The sequence below is a fragment of the Homalodisca vitripennis genome, chromosome 5 (assembly GCF_021130785.1).
Source record: "Homalodisca vitripennis isolate AUS2020 chromosome 5, UT_GWSS_2.1, whole genome shotgun sequence".
In the NCBI taxonomy this organism is placed as follows: Eukaryota; Metazoa; Arthropoda; class Insecta; order Hemiptera; family Cicadellidae; genus Homalodisca; species Homalodisca vitripennis.
The window spans coordinates 5,474,270-5,500,952 of record NC_060211.1 but is presented as its reverse complement, the minus strand read 5'-3'; the positions used below and the strand labels follow the sequence as shown (position 1 = coordinate 5,500,952).

The 26,683-nt window shown below is 35.3% G+C and overlaps 1 protein-coding gene across 3 annotated transcripts in view; it reads right to left on the bottom strand.

Moving 5' to 3' along the window:
* Window positions 1-26,683, bottom strand: part of LOC124361735 — a 36,633-nt gene that overhangs the window by 5,416 nt on the left and 4,534 nt on the right. For 2 of the 3 annotated variants that reach the window (XM_046815690.1, XM_046815688.1), the window contains exons 2-6: window positions 20,764-20,885; window positions 10,747-10,984; window positions 6,444-6,654; window positions 5,064-5,285; window positions 34-321 (exon numbers count right to left, since the gene is read on the bottom strand). In XM_046815690.1, the coding sequence (XP_046671646.1) occupies window positions 34-321; window positions 5,064-5,285; window positions 6,444-6,654; window positions 10,747-10,977 (952 nt within the window). In that variant the 5' untranslated portion in view covers window positions 10,978-10,984; window positions 20,764-20,885. The remainder of the gene's footprint in view (window positions 1-33; window positions 322-5,063; window positions 5,286-6,443; window positions 6,655-10,746; window positions 10,985-20,763; window positions 20,886-26,683) is intronic. The other variant, XM_046815691.1, reaches the window with a different exon arrangement.

Here is a 26,683-nt window from a genome sequence, read left to right as displayed (position 1 = left end):
CAATCTTAAAGAATGATTGAAAGAATGTGTTACCTGAAGTCAGTTTTACAGACAACTGGAATAAGTCAGGAACACCATTCGCTGCCATGGCAACCGAAACAGCTCTTGTAATTTCGTTTTCTTCATTCAGTTGTTTATATATTTGTTCCAACTCCTGAGTGTGGGTGTACATATTGTCCAGTATACTCTGGTCGGGCAGCACAAACTGAGTGGAGGTCTCCAGGAGCGCAACAGTAGGGTTGAAACAATACACAGAACCATGGACAGTCACGGCCATCAGAGAACTGTCAGACCCTGGTACTGCAGTCATTGCACTGACACCTGAACCGAACTACACATTACTGACATTGTAACAATACACAGAACCATGGACAGTCACGGCTATCAGAGAACTGTCAGACCCTGGTACTGCAGTCATTGCGCTGACACCTGAACCGAACTACACATTACTGGCATTGTAACAATACACAGAACCATGGACAGTCACGGCTATCAGAGAACTGTCAGACCCTGGTACTGCAGTCATTGCACTGACATCTGAACCAAGGTAAACATTATTGGCATTGTAACAATACACAGAACCATGGACAGTCACGGCTATCAGAGAACTGTCAGACCCTGGTACTGCAGTCATTGCACTGACACCTGAACCAAACTACACATTACTGGCATTGTAACAATACACAGAACCATGGAGAGTCACGGCTATCAGAGAACTGTCAGACCCTGGTACTGCAGTCATTGCGCTGACACCTGAACCGAACTACACATTACTGGCATTGTAACAATACACAGAACCATGGAGAGTCACGGCTATCAGAGAACTGTCAGACCCTGGTACTGCAGTCATTGCACTGACATCTGAACCAAGGTAAACATTATTGGCATTGTAACAATACACAGAACCATGGAGAGTCACGGCTATCAGAGAACTGTCAGACCCTGGTACTGCAGTCATTGCACTGACACCTGAACCAAACTACACATTACTGGCATTGTAACAATACACAGAACCATGGAGAGTCACAGCTATCAGAGAACTGTCAGACCCAGGAACTGCAGTCATTGCGCTGACACCTGAACCAAGGTAAACATTATTGGCATTGTAACAATACACAGAACCATTTACAGTCACGGCTATCAGAGAACTGTCAGACCCTGGTACTGCAGTCATTGCACTGACACCTGAACCAAACTACACATTACTGGCATTGTAACAATACACAGAACCATGGAGAGTCACGGCTATCAGAGAACTGTCAGACCCTGGTACTGCAGTCATTGCACTGACACCTGAACCAAACTACACATTACTGGCATTGTAACAATACACAGAACCATGGACAGTCACGGCTATCAGAGAACTGTCAGACCCTGGTACTGCAGTCATTGCACTGACACCTGAACCGAACTACACATTACTGGCATTGTAACAATACACAGAACCATGGAGAGTCACGGCTATCAGAGAACTGTCAGACCCTGGTACTGCAGTCATTGCACTGACACCTGAACCAAACTACACATTACTGGCATTGTAACAATACACAGAACCATGGAGAGTCACAGCTATCAGAGAACTGTCAGACCCTGGTACTGCAGTCATTGCACTGACATCTGAACCAAGGTAAACATTATTGGCATTGTAACAATACACAGAACCATGGAGAGTCACGGCTATCAGAGAACTGTCAGACCCTGGTACTGCAGTCATTGCACTGACACCTGAACCAAACTACACATTACTGGCATTGTAACAATACACAGAACCATGGAGAGTCACAGCTATCAGAGAACTGTCAGACCCAGGAACTGCAGTCATTGCGCTGACACCTGAACCAAGGTAAACATTATTGGCATTGTAACAATACACAGAACCATGGACAGTCACGGCTATCAGAGAACTGTCAGACCCTGGTACTGCAGTCATTGCACTGACACCTGAACCAAACTACACATTACTGGCATTGTAACAATACACAGAACCATGGAGAGTCACGGCTATCAGAGAACTGTCAGACCCTGGTACTGCAGTCATTGCACTGACACCTGAACCAAACTACACATTACTGGCATTGTAACAATACACAGAACCATAGACAGTCACGGCTATCAGAGAACTGTCAGACCCTGGTACTGCAGTCATTGCACTGACACCTGAACCAAACTACACATTACTGGCATTGTAACAATACACAGAACCATGGAGAGTCACGGCTATCAGAGAACTGTCAGACCCAGGAACTGCAGTCATTGCGCTGACACCTGAACCAAGGTAAACATTATTGGCATTGTAACAATACACAGAACCATGGACAGTCACGGCCATCAGAGAACTGTCAGACCCAGGAACTGCAGTCATTGCGCTGACACCTGAACCAAGGTAAACATTATTGGCATTGTAACAATACACAGAACCATGGACAGTCACGGCTATCAGAGAACTGTCAGACCCAGGTACTGCAGTCATTGCGCTGACACCTGAACCGAACTACACATTACTGACATAGTAACAATACACAGAACCATGGACAGTCACGGCTATCAGAGAACTGTCAGACCCAGGAACTGCAGTCATTGCACTGACACCTGAACCGAACTACACATTACTGACATTGTAACAATACACAGAACCATGGACAGTCACGGCTATCAGAGAACTGTCAGACCCTGGTACTGCAGTCATTGCACTGACACCTGAACCAAACTACACATTACTGGCATTGTAACAATACACAGAACCATGGACAGTCACGGCTATCAGAGAACTGTCAGACCCAGGAACTGCAGTCATTGCGCTGACACCTGAACCAAGGTAAACATTATTGGCATTGTAACAATACACAGAACCATGGACAGTCACGGCTGTCAGAGAACTGTCAGACCCAGGAACTGCAGTCATTGCGCTGACACCTGAACCAAGGTAAACATTATTGGCATTGTAACAATACACAGAACCATGGACAGTCACGGCTATCAGAGAACTGTCAGACCCAGGAACTGCAGTCATTGCGCTGACACCTGAACCAAGGTACACATTATTGGCATTGTAACAATACACAGAACCATGGACAGTCACGGCTATCAGAGAACTGTCAGACCCAGGAACTGCAGTCATTGCGCTGACACCTGAACCGAACTACATTACTGGCATTGTAACAATACACAGAACCATGGACAGTCACGGCTATCAGAGAACTGTCAGACCCAGGTACTGCAGTCATTGCGCTGACACCTGAACCGAACTACACATTACTGACATTGTAACAATACACAGAACCATGGACAGTCACGGCTATCAGAGAACTGTCAGACCCAGGAACTGCAGTTATTGCACTGACACCTGAACCGAACTACACATTACTGACATTGTAACAATACACAGAACCATGGACAGTCACGGCTATCAGAGAACTGTCAGACCCTGGTACTGCAGTCATTGCACTGACACCTGAACCGAATTACACATTACTGACATTGTAACAATACACAGAACCATGGACAGTCACGGCTATCAGAGAACTGTCAGACCCTGGTACTGCAGTCATTGCACTGACATCTGAACCAAGGTAAACATTATTGGCATTGTAACAATACACAGAACCATGGACAGTCACGGCTATCAGAGAACTGTCAGACCCTGGTACTGCAGTCATTGCACTGACACCTGAACCAAACTACACATTACTGGCATTGTAACAATACACAGAACCATGGAGAGTCACGGCTATCAGAGAACTGTCAGACCCTGGTACTGCAGTCATTGCACTGACACCTGAACCAAACTACACATTACTGGCATTGTAACAATACACAGAACCATGGACAGTCACGGCTATCAGAGAACTGTCAGACCCTGGTACTGCAGTCATTGCACTGACACCTGAACCAAACTACACATTACTGGCATTGCAACAATACACAGAACCATGGAGAGTCACGGCTATCAGAGAACTGTCAGACCCTGGTACTGCAGTCATTGCGCTGACACCTGAACCAAACTACACATTACTGGCATTGTAACAATACACAGAACCATGGACAGTCACGGCTATCAGAGAACTGTCAGACCCTGGTACTGCAGTCATTGCACTGACACCTGAACCAAGGTAAACATTATTGGCATTGTAACAATACACAGAACCATGGACAGTCACGGCTATCAGAGAACTGTCAGACCCTGGTACTGCAGTCATTGCACTGACACCTGAACCAAGGTAAACATTATTGGCATTGTAACAATACACAGAACCATGGACAGTCACGGCTATCAGAGAACTGTCAGACCCTGGTACTGCAGTCATTGCACTGACACCTGAACCAAGGTAAACATTATTGGCATTGTAACAATACACAGAACCATGGACAGTCACGGCTATCAGAGAACTGTCAGACCCTGGTACTGCAGTCATTGCACTGACACCTGAACCAAGGTAAACATTACTGGCATTGTAACAATACACAGAACCATGGACAGTCACGGCTATCAGAGAACTGTCAGACCCTGGTACTGCAGTCATTGCACTGACACCTGAACCAAGGTAAACATTATTGGCATTGTAACAATACACAGAACCATGGACAGTCACGGCTATCAGAGAACTGTCAGACCCTGGTACTGCAGTCATTGCACTGACACCTGAACCAAGGTAAACATTATTGGCATTGTAACAATACACAGAACCATGGACAGTCACGGCTATCAGAGAACTGTCAGACCCTGGTACTGCAGTCATTGCACTGACATCTGAACCATTCTACACATTACTGACATAGCAACAACACTGCATAATATACTGTTAGTCATTAAATTTAATGTAATAAAAGCACATTCAATTGTTAAATATACAAAGTCAGGTCAAACATTGACCTCTAGCTATCTCTTAAGTTCAGACAAACTATTGTATCTAGCTGTAGGTTTATTATTATATGACGCCATTGCAATTTCATGATGAAACTGTAAATAAAGAATATTTTGAATTTGAATATTTTCAATAGTTTCTGTTGTAAAGAGTTTACCTCTTATTCAGAAATACTAATTATAAAAGAAAGCAATACCTTACCTTTGATTGGTAACAAGATCGAGTTAAAAGTGAGTTCTTTCTTCGGTTGCAACTCATTGGTATAGCAATCAATCAAGTTTGAAGAAACTAAACAATTTCTCACACAAATGGAGGAATGAACAGAATCGGGCAGACTCAAATTTGTAACACCTTGTCCAGTATAGACGACCACTCGGCCAGAGCTGAGTACTATGACTAGATGTGTGTACAATCCACTTGGATCTGTAAAGAAAATACATACATTATGTTTAAGTAATTCTCTGTAAAACTGAATAACTGAGGGTATACCCAAAAGTATTTTAGAATTGCACAGCAAAGGGTAAACCATGTGGGTTGTTAAATTTCCCATGCAGGGTAAGAGTCCCTGGTCTACTTATATCTTTATATCTAACAATATATTACTGAAATATTTGGCTCCAACATACAAAAGACAATACACTATATCATATCCATTCTTGATGGCAATTTCAATTGATGATACTAAACAGGTTTATAATAAATGAGTCTAAACCCATTTGCAGATTTATCTTGACCTCCTTGAATTAAATTCACTAACTCTCGATTAGGAGCCACTAGGCCAAGATGAAGGTCAAAATATCAAGAATTTTATTGTCTTTAAAAACAATTTGTGCAATGGATAAAGTCAATATTATATTCCATTATAATAATAACAAAAATAATAATAAAAATCACGAATCTAATCTATAAATATAAAATAGTCAACTATACTAACAAGTCTATAACAGTAACAATAATTGAAATAAAACCTATAAATTTTAATTTATTATGAATAAAGTAAGTAAAAAACAATGTAATTAAAAATTTATATAACTAGTATCAGAGGCCAAACATTCATGTAAAGAGCAAAATACTTTTTTTCTTAGCCAATTTTCTATTACTACTTTAAATCAGGCTACTTATTAAAAACCTTAATTTTCATGAAGATTCGCTGCTTTTCCATTTTTCTAATTTAACTGTGAGTATGTCACACATATAAAGGTCTTGGAGATGTGCATATTATAGTATACAATGTTAATTAAACTTCATTATTGAATATGGATGATTTGGATAAGAGATTCTTTATGTAAATATACCATTATTGATCAGAAAATGACTTTAAACAAAATGTTTTATAAAGCAATGCTGATTCCTTCTTCAAACAGAAAAACGTAAATAAGAGTACAAACGTTTCTGTGTATGAATATATAAATATCCTACTCTCTCTGAGCAACATGAATAAAAAGGTCACTTTCAAGTTTTTATTTCTTTGAGATCTTTATAATCCAGGGAAAATTGATTCTATACCAGTATGAAAGCTCCATATAAGTACATAAAATCATTTAATTTTGAAGATAGAAGCAAGAACCGTAGTTATTGTACCTTTGATCCAGTGGACTGCTTGTACTCGTTGATGAGTGTTGCAAAGGATGGATGGACTCTTGACCGGAGTGTTTGCACAAAACCAAAGGACCAGTCCAGAGTCCAGACCCACCACAACAATGTCAGTGTCCAGCACATCCAGATGTTCTTGAAAATGCTGCTTCAGAGATGGAGCCAGTGAGCTTACAGCACAGGAAGACACAACTGCTTCCTACAACAGGAAAACATATTCCTGACAGCCATCCAAAATTACATGGAATAGAACATTCTGTAACTGTTTTGTGAACCTATTTTTAATATTGTACTTAAATTATAGATAAGTGAAACAGTTCTTTCAAGGTTTGAAAGGATGATAGTATTTCGGCCATTTGTCATCGTTATATGTTACAATATCTATAACACAGCATTTCGAGGATTTAAATCTACACTCTTTCTCAGGTGTACAAATCATAATACATAAACATACACTAAAATCTTAAAAAGTGTGCCATTGGACTGCAACTCAAAAAACTTTTGTAATACATATTGTATGCTGTAGAAACTTAGTGTTAGTGTTTTGTAATATATAGTTTTGGAATTTTTAAGCATAAGAAAATTACATCTATACTTTTTTACATCATATTTTTTTTAACTGACCTAAATAGGAGAGTTCAAACAATACAATCTATGACTATATTATTTGTATAGTAAGATTGTTCAGATACAATATTATTTTTTTGTTCAATTTTGATAAACATTGTACTTCACAAGAATAGAAGAAATAAGACTATATTGGTAAAAAAATCAAATTTTGTTTTTTGTAGAAAAAGTGGATTTCTTAACATTGCCAGTCTGTATGTACAGGTTTTTGATTCTTGAACATAACTGGTAATCAATAAACAAACCAATCATAATCAAATTTTGTGTGCAGTAATTGGTAGTAACATGGTTCTTTTATTCCTTTAGCCTTATGATATATATGTTACATAACAGATGAACATTTTACTATTAAAACAATTTCCATCATTATGCAATGATACCATTAACTGTAAAATATTGATTTTAAATATGGCATTTTTGAAGTGACTATTTCTTTTGGTGGGCTATGTTCGATCAGTATAATCATATTATTATAGACATAAATGTAGTCTGAAATATCACATTGTCTGGATCTATCCCTAGGGGCTTCTTCAAACTTTCCTTGGTTATGGAATTTTCAGGTTAGTTACTTAAGCTCCAATTTAAAAGCTGTCAAAATTTACAGAACCAATTCATACTCTGTTGTTGGTAGCTACATTGACTTTAACACACTACAAAACATCCAATACCAATCACTGCAAAGAGACTAAAATATGGCAAAATACTGGTTTGCGTGCCATAATTATAGTCCGTGCACAAATAAATGTCCATCAGGTCATGTACTAAAAATATAAATAAAACTAAGCATTAAAATAGGTATTAAAATTAAACACTAACCAACATTTAAAAAATTACTACATGTAAGAAAATAAAGTTTTGACTAATAGTTACAAACAGTGTGCACTAGTCCATGTCCCTGCACTAATTGGTTAATTAATACATAACAGGCCCTGCACTAATACAAATATAAATATAACTAGGCGTAAATGTAAATATTAAAACTAAAACTAGGCATACATTTTGTGAAAGACTACATCTAAGAATACAAAACAGTCATGATTTGACTAAGAACCGTTATGTAATCAGGTCTCATTGATTCAAGTACATTATATCAATCTAAAGAGTATTGGGTCATGCAAAATACAGATAATAACACTAAACACATGCAGAAATTAAAAACAAATTAATTTAAATAGCCAAGCAGAATGGAATGGTCAGACTCAAAATATTCAGTTAGGCTGTAGAAAGGGATATCTGACAACCAGGATTTTAGGACAGGCCCAAACTTCTGTACCGGGAGCTGTCTAACTGTAAGGGGTATGGAGTTGAACATTTTAGTGGCTATAATAGGGAAGCAATTTGAGATCTTGTGTAACCTAGATCTATTTACATGGACATCAAGGCATCTCCTGGTTTCATACCTATGTACACCTGCATTAGTGATGTAGTCATCTTCTTTATGTTTAATTGCTAAAAGACATTGGTATATATATACATTGTACACTGTCATAATTTGGTGTTGAGAAAACAGTGGTTTACTACAGTGTTCAAGCAACTGTGCCCCACTTAGTACCCTAAGGGCTTTTTTATGTAACCGAAGAACTCTAATTACACTGGCAGAGTGTCCCCAAAGCCTGGTACCATAAACAATGTGGGAGTGGAAAAAGGCAAAGTAAGCTAACTTAACAAACTCAAAGGGCATTTCTGCTTTAAGCTTTCGAAGCAAAAAAATTACCCTACTAAGCTTACTACACAAGGCATCAATATGCTTATTCCAGACAAGCTTCGAATCAAGATTAAAGCCAAGCAACTTCACTCCCTCCACATTAACACCATTGTTGCACAAGCTAAAAGTAATCGCCTGAGTCTTGTCCTGGTTTAGGCACAAACTGTTATAACTGAACCAATATGAAGCATTTGTAAAAAGGTTCTTAACAAGTGTTTCTGCGGTTGTAGAGTCCTTATGAGTTGCAAACAGGGTTGAGTCATCGGCATACAACAGAATATTACCCGCTACATTGTAATAAATATCATTAATGAAAATGATAAACAAAAATGGCCCCAGAATTGAGCCCTGAGGCACTCCATGTTCAACAACCAAGGGGTTTGAGGTTGTACCATCCCAGGTTACAGACTGTTTCCTTTGATCTAAGTAAGATTTCAAGATTTTCAGGGAGCAACCCCGTACACCGTACCTTTCCAGTTTCTTCAAGAGGATCTTGTGCGACACGCAATCAAAGGCACGTGAAAGGTCGCATAACAGTACAGCAGTAGAACTTTTTGCTTCAAAAGAATTAAGAATGGCCTGAAGAAGTGAGTCCACAGCTTCGACAGTAGATCTATGCCTTCTGAAGCCAAACTGTGCTGGTACCAAGAGGTGATGTGACTCAAAAAAATTGCACAGCTGATCCAGCATGACAGATTCAATGACCTTGGCAAACATAGGTATTAGAGATATAGGTCTGAAGCTCAATACCTCGTTCTGTGGACCCTTCTTGTAGACGGGGACAGTCCTCGATGCTTTCAAAACCTCAGGGAAAACCCCTTCGGAAAGACACAAATTTATTAAGTCTGTTAGAGCAGGAGCTATACTATAAATAACCCTTCTTAACACATCCACAGACATGTCATAGATGTCTTTACTCTTGGAACTCTTAAAACCATGCACTACTTTTATTACTTCTTCCACGGCAACTAGCTTCCACGCAAAATTAAAAGGTACCACAGGGACCGAAGTTAGATACGCGTCCCCATTCCCACTAGGAAGAGTTACCAGAGACAAATTACTGGAGTTAACAAGATCCTTGGCAGAGTTAAGAAAATATGCATTGAAGACTTCTGCTGTGGCAAAATTGGTGTCAGGGGCAGACACTCGGTGCTTACTCCTATTTATATAGTCCCAGGCTGCCTTGCATGGATTTTGAGACTGTGCAATAAAGTTTCCCACGGCAGCCTGTTTGGCCTCCATAACCTTAGCACGGTATTCCCTCCTCAGATGTTGCACCCAAGGTTTCAGATTGGACCTACTCTTAGACATATCACACACTATGCCAATGAGACTTAATCAACGGACCGCTTGCTAAATCTATGACATGTGGCCTCCAATGCTTGAGGGTGAAAAAAACATGTTTATGGTCAGCGATCTGAGATTCACTTATCAATACATCATAGTTCCACTTATCAATATTAGTTAAAAATGAGTCCAGGGAGGCAGCACCTCGTGTAGGCTCGGAAACACTACTATAAAAATTAAAACTACGTAGTAGATTTAAAAAGTCTTGAGCATCATCCGAGTTAAGACATAAATTAATGTTACCAAATTATAGAAACCAATATAAATAATAATAATGAAATTGTATAAATATTTATTATTTTAATATATGTCAGTGATCACCATAATAAAAGAAATGTAAAATATATTATAAAAAGATGTATAAAATTAATACAAAATATAAATATTTTTTATGTACAAGAATTAAGTGTCTCATATAATTGGAAAACTTAAACAATAACCATTTAATAATTAGCAAACATACTTCTTCAAGATTTATATTCACAGCCTGTTATAATAAGTAGTCACTTCTGTCAACCAGTCCTGCGACTGTCTTTACATTTTTTTAAAAACACATTTATTTTATTTATTGAATTAGGGACCTAATAAACTTTAGTTCCAATATCTACATACCTTAGAATTGTATTTCCTGAGGTCCAAGATGAAATTCAAACTGATATTTGGATATAAATAAACAAGAACAACTAAGTAACCATCTTGGTTTGTTAGAACTGCCATCCTGTTGGTACAGTGACAAACATTTATTACATTGTCACAGTTGTCTATTTTTGTCATTAATTTCTCCGTCCATTTTGAAGACTGGCCGTGTGATGGTGGAGAACTGAATATATCATCAATTTCCATAAACTGTCTGGAGAAAAAGAAACATTTTAGTAACAAGAACATGATGAATTTAGTAAGGTTATTAGAAACAAAGATTATTTTAATTTACTCTTTTACATTTAATTGCTGTATTCAAAAACAAAACAAAGTGGGAGTTCAGTGGATAACGTCTCTGACTATTAACCTGGAGGTTCCAAGTTCAAATCCAACTGCAGGCAAATATTTTTGCTTGATAAATTTTACTGTGATAATTTTTTTAGAGTTTTTATTTGTATTTTATTGGATTGACAAAACAAATAGAGTTTATTTGACAATAACATATTTATTTGTTAAATTGTTTTAATAGGACTAACTTGACTTGTGTGTTCATTTTTTATTATTTTATTATTTGTGTACAGTGTTTAGTGTCTGTAATGGATCAAAGTTGTGTGAATGACTGTAGAGTGTGTGGCAGGTATGTAAAAAGTGCAGCCATATTTTGCACTGGTACTTGTAAAAAATGGATTCATTTTAAATGTATTGGTTTGACATATTCAACAATTAAAAATATGACAGATGAAGAGATAGGGGTATGGTTGTGTCCATTGTGCAGTGAAGCTGAACTGAATGGTTCTAATATGAATAATAAAAATGAAGATGATGATTTTAATCTTTCCCTTTCATTGGCTACGGAATTAGGTAGTGCCATCCTCCAAGAAAATGAAAACTTGAAGCAGGAGTTGCACAAAGTAAAAAATCAAAAGTCTACATATGAACTAGAGTTGGAGGATAAAATTCATCAAATAGAAGAAGAAATAAAAATAATATTAAAAACTCATAGTGATAAGGCAAATGAAATGGATGTAACAATAAAATCTCTTGAAAGAAAATTAAAAATGGAAAAACAGCTAAGGGAAGAACTTATAACACAATTAGAACAGGAAAAAAAACACTGCTACCCTGATCAATAAAGACTCTGCCCTAGGCTCTCCTCAAAATACTGTAATAAAATCTCCAAATTTTCAAACGCAAATTATTATTCAGGAGCTGAATTCTTGTAAACAGGAAATTGTGAAATTGAATACTGTCATCACAGTGTTAGAACAAGACAAAAGGACGTTAGAGAATAATTTGACTGAATTAAAAGCCCAAAATTCAAGGTGTATGCACTGTTTTCCAGTTTTTCAGGATGCCCAATGTAATAACAGAAGAATTTCTAAAAAGCCTATCCAACAAGATAACACAGCTTTTCAGATACAGTGCAGTAATCAATTTGGGGTTTTATCGCCTGTTGATGTGAATACTCCTAAATCTATCCTCAATAAAAATTGTAGTAAAAACAAAAAAACTAGAAAAACAATACTGACTAGGCCAACATCTCCTGAGATCCAAATCCCTCTACAGCCTCAAATAATAATCGATAACAGCCCTTCACATCCCTCCACTGCAATAATAAATGAATCCTGCAAGGCTCATCATAAGATTTTGTTGTGTGCCGACAGCCATGGACGTGATTTGACTTGGAACTTAAATAAATTGATTAAGACACATCAAACAGTAGGTTTTGTAGCCCCCAGTGGTAGAGCCAAGCAAATTCTTAATCCAATAAACATTCAAGGGGAAAAACTGGACGAAAAAGACATTTTGGTGGTGTTTTGTGGTACTAATGACGTCTCAAGGAATGAGGCAAATGAAGCAATAAATATAATCAAAGACACACTTGAAGAACATTCAAATCAAAATATAATACTATTAAATATTCCACATCGATATGATTTAGTGCAATGGTCATGTGTCAATGAAGAAGTTAAGAGGACTAATGGTATTCTACAAGAAATAAGTGATCAGTATAATAATGTCAAGTTGGTGAATGTACATGATGCTGACAGAAAACTTCATACTCGCCACGGTCTGCATTTCAATCATAAGGGAAAACTGTGGCTTGCAGACAAAATTTGTGAGGCAGCTAAGACTTTTTGTGACACTGCTGAAGCTTCCCGGAGCCAGAGTCCAACCAACCCGGATGGTGTGCAGAGGGATACCGAGCCGCAGCTACTGGAGGAGACAACAGCATCGGGTGAAGAAGAGGCAGCCACAGTGTCGGGAAACTCCACATCAATAATTCTAGATCCGTTAAAGTAGCATATGTTGATAATAAATGCAAATTTTTCAATGTTTTCCATCTAAATGTTCAGTCAATTAGGAAGAAAATTGAAATGTTAGAACTTTTATTAGAATCACTAAATTGTAGTATTTTAACACTAAATGAACACTGGCTAGTCGTAGAAGAAAGTCAGCTTTTTGTTCCTCAAGGGTATAGTCTTGCAAATATTTATTGTAGAAAACCGCCATTAACTAGAGGAGGGTGTAGTATTTTTGTAAAAAATGGATTGGATTACCAACCTATTGATTTGGAAAAATTTTGTATTGATACTGTGTTTGAAGTAACTGCAGTTTTATTGAGTAAGACCAACATTATTGTAGCAACAATATATCGCACACCAGGTTTAGACCTCGCTTGCTTTCTGTCCTCTTTAGATAGTTGTGTTGGTTTCCTGTACAAAAAGTACCCTTCCAGACATATTATTATTTCAGGAGATTTTAACATTGATATTTTAAAAGATGATTTAAATACTACAAACTTTCTCAATACATTACGCTCTTTAAATTTATACTGTTTAAATCATGAACCTACAAGAAATGTAGCTTGTCTTGATAACATTGTTACCAATATGTTTAAAAATGATATAGAATGTCAGATCATCGAGCCTCATATCTCTGATCACTCTGGTATTTTAGCAGTCTTCCACGACTTTATGGGTAATGATCCAAACAAACAAACATATTTCAAGCGAATGAGGGACTTAACTCCCAAAGCAATAAGAAACTTTAGAATGGTGCTAAGTGAGGTTGACTGGAATTTCTTAAAAACATACTATAGAGTTGATTTAGCTTTTAATGATTTTATTAACTTTTTGACAACTTCTTTTGAAGAATGCTGCATGATAAAGAAAATAAAAGTAGATTTAAATAAAAATATATGTAAGAATAAGTGGTTTACACCTGAGCTGAGGTCATATAGAGATTATGTTATGTATTTGTATGATTGCTATAAGAATAATAAAGGTCTTGCTGAAGAAAATTTATATAAAGATGCATATTTAAATGCTAAAAGATGTTATAAAGTAAAAATAAAACAAGCCAAGTTAGAATCTCATGAAAATTATATTCTTAGTTCTAAAAATAAGTGTAAAGCTGCTTGGAATGTTATTAGATTAGAAGCTAATTTAAGACCTGCAAATCAGGAAACAAAAATTGATTCAGAAATTTTTAATGACTATTTTATTAACTCTGTAACAATATCAAATGTAAATAATGTAGCAAGTAACTGTAATATAGCTGCCATCCAGTTTTTAAATAGGTATATATCTAACATGAATATTGAGATTAACGTTTTCCACTGGAAGCAGATTCCTTCAAAAGATGTGCTCAAGTATGTTTCTAAATTGAGTTCATCACAAAGTGAAGATGTTTATGGTTTCTCCAACAAAGTAGTCAAGGAAATAATAGATATTATTCTAGAGCCCTTAACACTTCTTTTTAACATGATGCTTGAGCAGAGTGTTTTTCCAGATACTCTTAAAGTTGTACCTATTTTTAAGAAAGGAGATAAATTGTGCCCCTCTAACTATCGCCCGATATCATTAGTTCCTATATTTAGTAAGGTCTTTGAGTGCTGTATAAAAGACCAACTGTACAATTACTTTGCTGAGGGAGAACTACTAAGTAAGGAGCAGTTTGGTTTTTTACCTGGTAAAAACACTATCAAAGTAGTTGAATCAGTTGTTGAAAAAATCTTAAGAAGTTTTGAATGTAAAGATATATTATCAGCCACTTTAATTGACTTGTCGAAAGCTTTCGATAGTATATCTCATGATCTGCTTTTAAAAAAACTTCATTGTTACGGTATACAGGGTAAAGAATTGAATTTAATGACCTCTTATCTAAGTAATAGGAAGCAAATGGTAGCACAAGGTTCTGACGTATCAAAGCTCAAATTAGTTCAAATGGGTGTCCCTCAGGGCTCGGTCCTGGGGCCTTTTTTGTTTATTGTAGCTATAAATGATTTTGCTTTTAGTGTACCCTGTATGTCCGTTTTATATGCGGATGATACAACTTTACTCAATTCTGGTAAAGACCTGATCAGCTTAGACTTGGTGCAAGGTAATGCAATGAGGGTAGCTTGTGATTGGTTTAGAGCAAATTTCTTAAATGTAAACAATAGTAAAACAGAGAATATTTATTTCAGTTTAAGAACTGCTGTAACAAGTGGAAGTAAATCAGTTAACTGTTAGGGGTACATTTGGATGACAGGCTTAGTTGGGATACTCATACAAGTAGTCTATGTACAAAGCTATCTAGGGTAACATACTTATTACGTAAATTAAGTTTATGTGTAAGTAGAGAAATGTTAATAACATCATATTTTGCCTTTTTTCACTCACTCTTGTTATATGGAATACTTCTTTGGGGTAATAGTAGTGGAGCCCAAAGAGTTTTTTTGTGGCAAAAGCAAGCTCTAAGATTGATTAAGAATGTGAAGGGTAGGGAATCTTGTCGCCCGATCTTCAAAGAGTTCTCCATAATGACAGTATCATCTATGTATATATATTGTTGCTTAATGAGAGTTAAAGAAAATCTAGACAAATATGAGGTGCGTCAAGACATCCATAATTATAATACAAGAGCTAAATACATGTTAAATTTAATACCAGTAAGACTTGAAAAATTTAAAAAAAGTCACTGCTTTATGGAGGTGCAGTTGTTTAATAAATTACCTGATAGTGCATGGACAACGAGTCTAAATAAATTTAAAACAGTTCTTAAGAATTGGTTTAAGGTTGCACCTTTTTACTCTGTGGATGAATTCTTAGTCTGTGATACAAGTACCATAATTTTCTGATAGTCTGTTTTAAATGGTCTGATACAGCTTTTTAACTATAAATGTTGTTTTAATTTGTACTGTTTATATGTTAGTTTTAATTGTACCAGTTTGAAATCTTTTAATTTAAGCTCAGCATTCTAGTCAAACTATTTTAATTTGTTATATTCATTTTTCAATGTAAATTTTGTGATAAATTATTCATTTGTGTTTCCTATTTGTAAGTATTTGAATTTTAGCACTGGTGAATATTTATTATCCCTTTTTTTTATATATATAGTTTTAGAAAGTAAACCACTTATGTATAAACTTACTACAGAAAAACATTACTTATTACTGTGTTATAACCACCATAGAACTTTAATAGATTATATATATTTATATTGTCTGTCTGACCCTTTGCACAAGAAAGGTGACAGATGTAATCCGGATAACTATAGAGGTATATCACTCCTCGATTGTACTTATAAGATTTTTTCAAAGATTCTCTACAACAGGATTAAGGACCAACTAGATCAAGAACATGGAGAATACCAAGGAGGATTCAGGCCTTGGAGAAGTTGTACAGAGCAAATAATTACACTAAAGTTAATTATGGCATATTATAGAAAACAAAATAAACAACTCTCAATAACATTTGTTGATTTCAAGAAAGCCTATGATTCCATTCATAGAATATCACTATTAAAAATACTGAGACATTTTGGACTTCACCCCAAATTAATTAAATTAATAGAACTAACATTAACTAATACAAAGTCTAAAATAAAGTTTAGAGGAGAACTTTCAGAACCATTTCAGATAAAGACTGGCTTAAGACAAGGTGATGGATTATCACCGCTTCTTTTTAACTGTGCATTAGAGTACGTCATGAGGGAATGGGAAAGAAATAACAAAAAAAACATAAAGATTGGATATCAAAGGGACAACATTAATCTGAACTGTCTGGGGTTTGCTGATGACTTAGCTCTTTTGGCCAATGACATTCAGGAAACAAAACAGCAAATTAAATCTTTACAAGATATAGCTCAGAAAATTGGTTTAAAGATATCGTTTGAAAAAACAGAAGTTTTATTAACGCAGCCTCCACTTGCAAATAAAATAAGGTTGGACAACCACAATATAAAAATTGTGCAGAAATTTAAATACTTAGGAGAAGTAATCACTTATAACCTGAATGAAAAACCATCTTGGCAAAGTAAAGTAGACAAACTAACTAAGATTAAACATGCTACTAAGAATACGTGTAATAAAAAATGTCTTTCAATAAATACAAAATTAAGCCACTACAAAACAGTTGCTCTGCCACAAATTACATACGCAAGTGAAACAATATTTAAAACAACAAATACTATTGCAATAGATAAGGTTCTTAAGATGGAGAGAAGAATAGTCAGAACTTGCTTAAACAAAAACTATCAAGTAGACGGAGTTTGGAGACTAGCTTCCAATGAAACAGTCTACAAAAATATAGAACCCATTACAAGTATAATTAAAAAGAAACGAATATCATTCCTGGGGCATTTGTTAAGAACACCTGAAAATAGAATTAGCAGGAAAATAGTAGAAAAACTGTGGTATAGTAAAAGTGACATTAAATGGATCACAGAATTAAAAGAAGATATGAGAGAGTTACAAATTACAGTAGAGGATTTAAAACACAAGACAAACACATTGAAGATATTGAATGACAAACACTCTACACTACAGCTGAAAAGAAACAAACAACGAATAGGAAGAGTGGTTCCGGAGGAGGAAAGGAAATTACGCTCGGAAAGGATGAAGAAATATTGGGTGGATAAAAGAAGAAAGACTAGAAAATATAAAGTGACTAAAGTGGTCCAATGTAGGCCATAAAATTATAAATAAAATAAAATAAAAATTGTCTGACAATGTCTATTGTACCTGTGTGTATTTAACGACAATAAAGCTTCTTGATTCTTGAAAGCTAGTTGAATAAAGATATTAATAAAGTTAAATTTTTATAGTATTTCATGTAAGATTGTACTACAATGGTGTACAGCAGAGAAGACAGTTGGAGTCCGACCAATGGCACAGTGCATTGTTGCCATTGCCATATCGCCAAGCATCTGGCAAAAATGCTATCATTATGGGGGCTTTAATGTCGTTGAAAATGTATCTGTATGTTTCTGATGTTTGGGCATTTTTTAAATTCTCTTTTATATACTGAAATTTATGTTTCTGTGTATAGGATACAGTACTTTGATTCATATCATATACTTGTTTGGTTATAACTTGCCACTGCGGACAGAAATTAAATCACAATATTTATTTTGAATATTTGTTTTATAAACAATGATTTGTTAGGAATTAGTATGACCATATTTTTAAAAAGTATTTATTTAAATTTGTAAGTAAATTTAATCAAATCAAGATTGTTTTTACTGCATTTTTAATGCTTTATGGAAAATAATTACATTTATCATTTATGAAGTAGGTGATGATATTATATTAAATATTACCTACTAATTTGGATTCACAACAAGTTTTTCCCATAGTTGCTAGGTGTAGACACTCCTCATAGTCATCAATATCTCCTGTATACGATATATAAGAAAGTACCAATGTCCAAAAAAAGACCAAGAACCAAAAAAGACCATATCCTCTTGAGTGGCATGTTGAGTGCTTCTTTGTTAGCTGTTCTTAACATGGACCAACTTAAAAGCTTTGTTCCTTTATTCCTATGCTCATGATGCAATGGAATTATAATCACACTTGTACGGGGAAGTCACTATTAAGCTAGCAAACAAATCTAGTTCATAGACTTTTTTCTTTTTTTAAACAGGCATACTTTCATTAACAGCTCTGGTACTGTATAATCAATGTTCTTTGCTTGGATGGAATGGTATGGAGCGTTACCCTTAACAGTTACTGATCCTTCTTCGAGAACATTTAGAAAGTCAATGAAAGATTCTTTGAATGACTTTACACTCATCTCATCATAATAGTCTTAGTTTATAATAGTTGATTAAAAAATCCACTTAACCTCTATCACAAATTCTTCATTCGACCCAACATGACAAATGATGAGAGGTCTACCTTGTCGGTTTGAATAAATACTATAAAATACGAACATATGCGATTTACATATTTCTGGATTACAGTTGTATGGTAAGTGGAGATAGCAGTAAAAATAACTGAACTCATGCTTCTTCAGTTTGTGACTTACTTTAATTTTTAATACAAATTTAATTTGTGTAGTATTTAATAATTTATGTCACTTGAAAAGATTTTCAATCATATTTTACTTGGAATTGATGTTAGCATTATTGATTTTTACAGTAGCCTCAACTTACAAAATATAATAGATTCTAAAAATTGTTGGCTTATATAAAGTTTATACTTTTATTATCATTTATTAAATCAAGTTAATACAAAAAGTTATATACATAAAAGTAGAATTAATAGATATTATGTTTCTTTTTAATATTGATTAAATGCGGTTTAAGTATTAAGATTAATATTTAAAGGCTTTTTAAAACATAATTGGTGTACAAATGGTGAAATTCAGAATAATATAAATATTTTATTTTCATACAACACTCTTCTTCTGGCTGTACAAGATTAAACATATCATAGGAAAAAATAATAGGTACTTTGTTTTATATATAAATAATTTCCTAGTTTTAGACCTAGAAATGATTTTTTTTACCAAAACTTAGGTCTTTCCACGCTCCTTATATCTATATAGCGTATTAAAGATTAAGAATGTCCTTGAAAGAGATTAAGCTCTGTGTCTGTTTGGTGGATGGGCACAAGATATCTGTCATTGGCTGAGAGCAAGTGGCAGGCCGCATGGACCACATCCCTAACAATATTCTTTGCTGCACTTGCCTATAAGAGCCATCTGTACTGGCGGCCATCACCAATGTTTAACCTCAAACACTTTGAAGGCCATATTTGTTGTCGTAGAGATGTCTTGTTTAAGAGATCAAATAAATACACAGATCCGTATTTAAGCATTCGCTATTCTGTACTCGTGCAGAGGGTGGAAATGTTTGTGAAGTGGCAAAATATAAAATTTAATTTTTCATATCAATGATAAAATATTTACAAAGAAATAAAAAAATAATACGTTTAGTTATATTACCCTTGAATCATGCTATTGTAAAATTGTCTGAATGAAGGTGCATAGTAAAGTACACAGGTATATGTATATCAACAGATATTGTTCTGAGTGAATCTGCAGGTGACGTCCCGCCAACCACTCTAATACTCTCGGATCGAAAAATATAGATACCCGAGTTTGAACATGAACCAAAAACTAGTATAGCTCAATTACGGGAGTTACGTTAAAACTTAGTTTGTTTATTTTTGGTATTCACAACATGAAGCAAATAATTACAAACAATAACTACTACTTTTTATTTCAATATCAAAAAGAAAAGGTACCGGTTTTCGGCGCTTTTCAACCAAACTGCAACTTTAATAATCCATACCTTATAGTAACTTGTAATCTGATTAAGACCAAATTTTTATATAACACTTTATGAACGACTGATAAAGTGTACATGGGTATACTATTATTAAATATGGGCATGTAAATATGAATATAAAAGTTTTTTTTAGTTAAAAAAAAATTTATTCAGAAATAAATCTCAAACTTGTATGTACTTCATTGATTATATCGTCAAAACATATACACTTAACAAAAATTCTAAAGAACGTATGGTTGCATATTAATTATATCTTTATAATGAGACATGTTGCATAATTACGATAAAAGATAAGGGGGTAAAAATACAAGATGTTTAACATTGTTCATATGGGAAAAAATTAAGGTCTTTTCACAAGCTTTTAATAAAACTATGAGAATATAAAATGGAGTTTTATTTCTTACAAAATATGATTAATGAGATACTCACAAAGGGCTGTTTGTATTCTGCTTCACTGTTTGAAGTGAATAAACGATGCCACTTTTGACCACAGCATAAGCAGAACCATTCAAACCAAAAATGTCTATAACACTGCTATTGAGAGAGACATCCTATAAAAAGTACATCAAAGACATATCAATTAGGCATTATAATTTCTAAAATAGATTCATTATTAGCAATCTACTGACAATTCAAATGAAATACATTTTGTAAAGCACCTGTACTGAACTGATACTTTAATGTTTAACATTTAAAAATAATAATATTCATTAGATTACATATTTAATGCCAATTTTAGTACAAACAAAACCAGTCAACAGTAATTTCTTATGTCAAAATATTTGTATAAAAATGTGATATCAATATGTTATTTGTATTCATGTACACACTGATTCCATCACATCATCTGCTACATTCTTACATTATGTATCCGCTAATGCCAACCCAAAGAGATAAAGAGTCAAATTTATCAGATTTAAGATTTTTATTTCTCAGAAACTGAGAAATAATAATTTGTTATACTGTTAAATTCGACAAATTTATTCCTAAGCGTCCACCATGTATGTGATATTAGAGTGTAACTGTTAATATGTTACATATTTTTTAACATTTCAATTAAATGTAGAAAAATGTTAATACAGTAATTCTAACACTAGGCCTCTAAAAACATCATTGGACTTTTCTGAAGAAATATCTAGCTTGAATGTCACTGTTTTAATTTACATGAAAACAAATAAATAAAATAATTCCATGCTAATGAGAATTTACCACTTGGACAAAGAGCAATGGCCACCAATCTGACGTACTCATGTGGACATCTGTCTTTTGATTCTTTGGAGGAAGAACAACCCTAGTGATGCCTTACACCAGCCAAAGCAGTTGGAGGAAGAGCAATGGGCCACATTCAGCTGAACTTATGGGGGCATCTGTCTTTTGATTCCTTGAAGGAGATTCCTGTGATGGTTGGTACAAGTCAAAGCACAGTTAGAGGAACAGCAATGGCTCAGATTCTGTCGTACTCATGAGGGTGTCTTTTGATTCCTTGGAGGAAGGTGAACTCCATTAATGGCTGACATCAGCCAAAATATGAGGGTCAATCAATAAGTAATGAGACAAATTACTACTACTCAAAAATGGCTGAACTTAACAACCATATGAAATTTTCAAGACAAAGTTGGCAACCTTCTCATGACATCTGATCAGCTCTTCAATTAATTTTGTGAACATAGCCTCATATACTCAGTAATCCGCTGGTGAGTCCGCTTGAGAATCACACTCTGGAAGAGCAACATGCTATGATCAAATTTTTAGTCGCGGAAGGTGAAAAATGTTGTACAATCCACCAAATAATGTTAAAAGTGTATGGAGGCAACTGTAAACAATCAAATGTTTACAAATGGGTAGAACAAAGTGTCCGTAAAAATGTTTTTGACAAGTAACGCAGTGAATGACCTGACAGGGTTGGGACTTCCTCTCTCGGATTAACACATTAATTCAGAACAATTGGCATATCACTGATGAGTATAAAAATAAACGTGAGTGTTTGAATTGGTCATAAAATTATTCACTACAAGCTATAGTACAAGAAAATCTGTGATATGGGTGCCTAGACAACTCAAAGACGCTCACAAAGAAATCCAGCTTCAAATCATTTAATAGTTGAAAAATCTATATTCAACTGGAAGAAGAAGGTTTTTTTTAAAAATAACTGTAACATATGATGAAACATTGATCTACTACTATAAGTCAGATTCAAAATAACAGAGCCTTGAGTGAAAACATACGAGATCATAAGGGAACGGCGTTCCCTTACCTCCCAAGAGTGCCGGAACGCAAGGGAACGCTTTTAAAACTACGAGTACAAGTTTTAGTTAAAAAGAATTGTAGGTAGGATCAATATTATGCTATGCTTTGTTTGCGAGTGACTCGTAAGCAGATAGTAAGCGCCCGTACAAGCAGTTGTGAGCTGTGATGAGTCTTGCACGGAATCAGGCAGGAGGAAGGTGACGGGCGAGTCATCCTAGTTCGCGCATGCGCGGCTGCGCCTCTCAATAACAAAGCAATACCCACCCCACCCCCTTCCTTTCCCCCTCCATTCCTTCACCGCGCCACCGCCCCAGTGATCACAAGTGTGTTGACTAGTTGACTTGACCTTGGTGTGTTTCGCGTTTAAGTTACAAGTTGCATCGCATCCCATCACGCTTAAGTTCGTTTTTGAGGTGCAGGTCGTTGATTGTGTTCGTGTTTATGCTTATTAGTGCTGGTGCAGCTAAATAGTTTCCTAATTGACTATGACTACCAGAAAAATTGTTGATTTCTTTAAACCTAACCCTAAGAAACAAAAAGGTTATGCGAATAATGAGAACTGCAGTTCGGAAGCATTGACTACAACTTCAATTGTTGATCAAGATAAAAAAGAAGACGCAATCGGGATCAATGAGGATAATTGCGATTACCATTCCCCTTCGATTTCCTCGTCGGTCAAAATAGTATCCAGGTTGGTGGGTTTGGGATCTGATGCAGACGAAGCTAAGGTTAGTAATGAAAATAATGATTTTGTTAATAGGGGTGAACAGCCAGTTTGTTGGTCTGAAGAACAAATTGTTGAATTTAAAGCTAAAAATCCATGGTTAATTGTGAACAGAGAACTAGGTTGCAACGTTTGCCGTAGTGTGAGTACTCTAGGTGCAGAGAAAACGAAGGGCCTAAAGATTAGCGAAGAGTGGGTTTTAGGAACTGTTACCGCTTATGGAAACAATAAAAAAGACCAGCAATCCTCTCTTAGGAAAAAGATATTTTTACACCGTGGGTCTCGAGCTCATTCTTTAGCTGAAAAAATACTCATTGAAGCTAAGAAAGATACAATGAAAAAAGCTGTTGCTTCTATGCATAAAGAGCAGCAGATTGTAACTGAGCGCATTTTCCGCACGGCTTATAAGCAAGCTAAACTAAATAGGCCATTTTTTGAGTTTGAAACTGAAATTGATCTTCAAATAATGAATGGCTTAGATATGGGGCGAATCCTACATTCAAATGTTGCTTGCTCCAATATAATTCATCATATTTCTGATGAAATGAAATCAGACTTGATAAATGGCCTAATCAAGTCAGACTCTAAATTTTCCCTGCTTTTGGATGAAGCCACTTCAGTTTCAAACAAAAATGCTTTGGTGGTTTATATCAGAACTGTTCTAAAGGGAATGCAAAACCCTATGACAGTGTTCTTAACACTTTTTGAGCTAAATAGCACAACATCAGCTGGTATATTACAAGAACTTTTAAATCAGTTACAAGCATTAGGTCTAAGCTTTGAATTCATGAAAGACCATATGATTGCTCTAACTTGTGATGGTGCTTCAGTGCTACTAGGCAAGAAATCTGGCCTTGCTATACAGCTTACTGAAACGTTCCCCAACTTGTTCATTTGGCATTGTTTGAACCATCGTTTAGAGCTTGCCGTGCACGATTCCATAGAAGAAGTAGCTGGAATCAATCATTTTAAGATATTCATGGATAAAATTAGAAACATGTTTAGTTGTTCACCGAAAAACAGCAGGGAGTTGGCAGAAGTTGCTAAAGGACTAGAGGAGCAAATGTTGAAAATCGGCCGTGTTTTAGATACTCGTTGGGTAGCCTCCAGCTTAATGGCGGTGAAAGCAGTTTGGACAGATTTTAAAGCTTTGTACAATCATTTCATTGAAGCATCTGAAGACAAACAAAGGGACTCGAAGCAACGTTCAACTTACAAAGGGCTTTGTAGTACATTATCTTCTACAACTTTTGTACACAACCTGGCATTGATGTTCGATGCTCTAGAAGAGTTATCGGATTTATCCTTACAGCTTCAAAAATCAAGCCTCAACCTTATCCAAGCCCACAGTGATGTAACACTGTTAATCAGTGTTTGAAAACCGAGTTGAAAACATGGGTAGACGTTCAGTGGAAGCTAAAATTGCTATTGACGATTTGATGTTTCAAGATGTTAAACTTTGTGTAAGATCCAAGATACCCAGTATTCCAGAAAAACAGTTCTATCGGAGCCTCGCTAACAACTTGACTTCAAGGTTGCTATCATCATCTTCAAATGCGGCTGAACACTACACCAAAATCATGAATGACATCAAAGTGATCCACCCCATGTATTGGCCAAAAGACTTATCCATCACCTACGGAGAATGTGAGATCCAGCGAATCTGCGATAGATTTAAGATTAGCAACTCTCAGGATATAATTAGAGACTTCAGACACTTCAAGCAGGGACTGAAGCCTATGTTAAGTGGAGAGAAACCTACTATTCTAGAGCAACCGCCGTCGTTTAAGAAACTGATTTCCATCATAAATAGTATTGCAGTGTCTAGTGCTGAATGTGAACGTGGGTTTTCTGCAATGAATCTAATTATGTCTCCTCTTAGATCTTCACTCTACATCAGCACTGTTTGCGATTTATTGCGGATCAGGCTCTTAGGACCTCCTGTGGCTAGATACAATCCCGAGCGACACGTCAAAACCTGGCTGGCGAAGGGACACCATTCTGCACTTGACACCAAGTCAAAACAACGAGGGCAGAAAACTTACCATGAAGACAGCATTGCATTGTGGGAACTTTTTTCCTAAATCTGTTTTTTAAATATCTTTTAGAATTTCAGAACATTAAGTTTTCATTAAAATAACTAGCCTATGCCTAACTTATAGTTGTGTTCTGAACTCAAGTTTCTGAGTTCTTTTTTGTACTTACAGTTAGTTTTGTGTATTGTTGTTTTGTTTCTTTTGTAGTTTTCACTTTAAAATATTAACAAACAACTAAAACTAAGTTTACCAACAGTCTTGGCATTGCCTTACAATATTATACTACAAATTCGTACATATTTGTTATAATAACTAATAAGCAAATAAAATAATCAACCTTAACTTTTTAAAACTACACTAAATTTAAAAAAATGAAACCGTGTTACTCCACTCTGTGTGTCATTTATTTTGTGTGTAATTAAACGCTTCCTTTTCCTTTCCAAGAAGTTGGTTTATTTTGAATGTATTAATATTGTTTTGTACCCATAAGGTATGCAATTTTTTTGTAAAATATGCAAACTTGTAAAAAAGCTGTTATATTAACAAACATCCATTTACATATTAATATGTATTATTATTACTACTGTAATGTGTATAAATAAAACTGTGAATAAGGCTCAATTTGTTTTTATTTTACCATTCATTAAAAAATTAATATTGGCGAGCTTCATTGATTCAAACAAAATGGTCAATGAAATCAAACCAAATATTTCTGGGAAATTTAAAGTAGGCAACAAGGTGTTAATGGAGTAGAGTAGAGTAGAGAGTAAACTCAATAATTTAAATTCATGTTTTTATTTTCTTACATTCTAATCAAGCACCTTAAAGAAAATAAACAGCATTAAAATATCACTTGGTATTTTATAAAAATGAATGTATTATTATGTCTGGGTGGCCTAAAAACAAAGGTTTACAGTTATAATTTTCAAAAGTTTTCCTGGGTGAGGGCCCCCCTCCTTCCTGGGGTGTATTCCATACCCACCGGTCTGAGCTTCCCGCTTTAAGAGTTCCCACACCTAAAATTTTAGAAATTAAGCACTGGTCTGGTGTACTATGAAGGTCTGAAATTTTTTACAGGAGAAGTGATTTCCCTCATTTACACCAAGATTTTTATAATTACACTGATTTATAAGAGGCACTTGTATATTTCAGCTGGTCTAAAGCAATTAAATCTATGTTTTCATTATTACATACATAGAATTTAGTTAGTAATATAAGAAATCAGTAATACCTGTGTTACTGATTTCTTGTATCATTAAACAATGATACAACACAACAACAACAATAATGAACTTTTGTGTTTTTCACAATCTTTCCATCATCCAAAACAAACTTTAAGCTA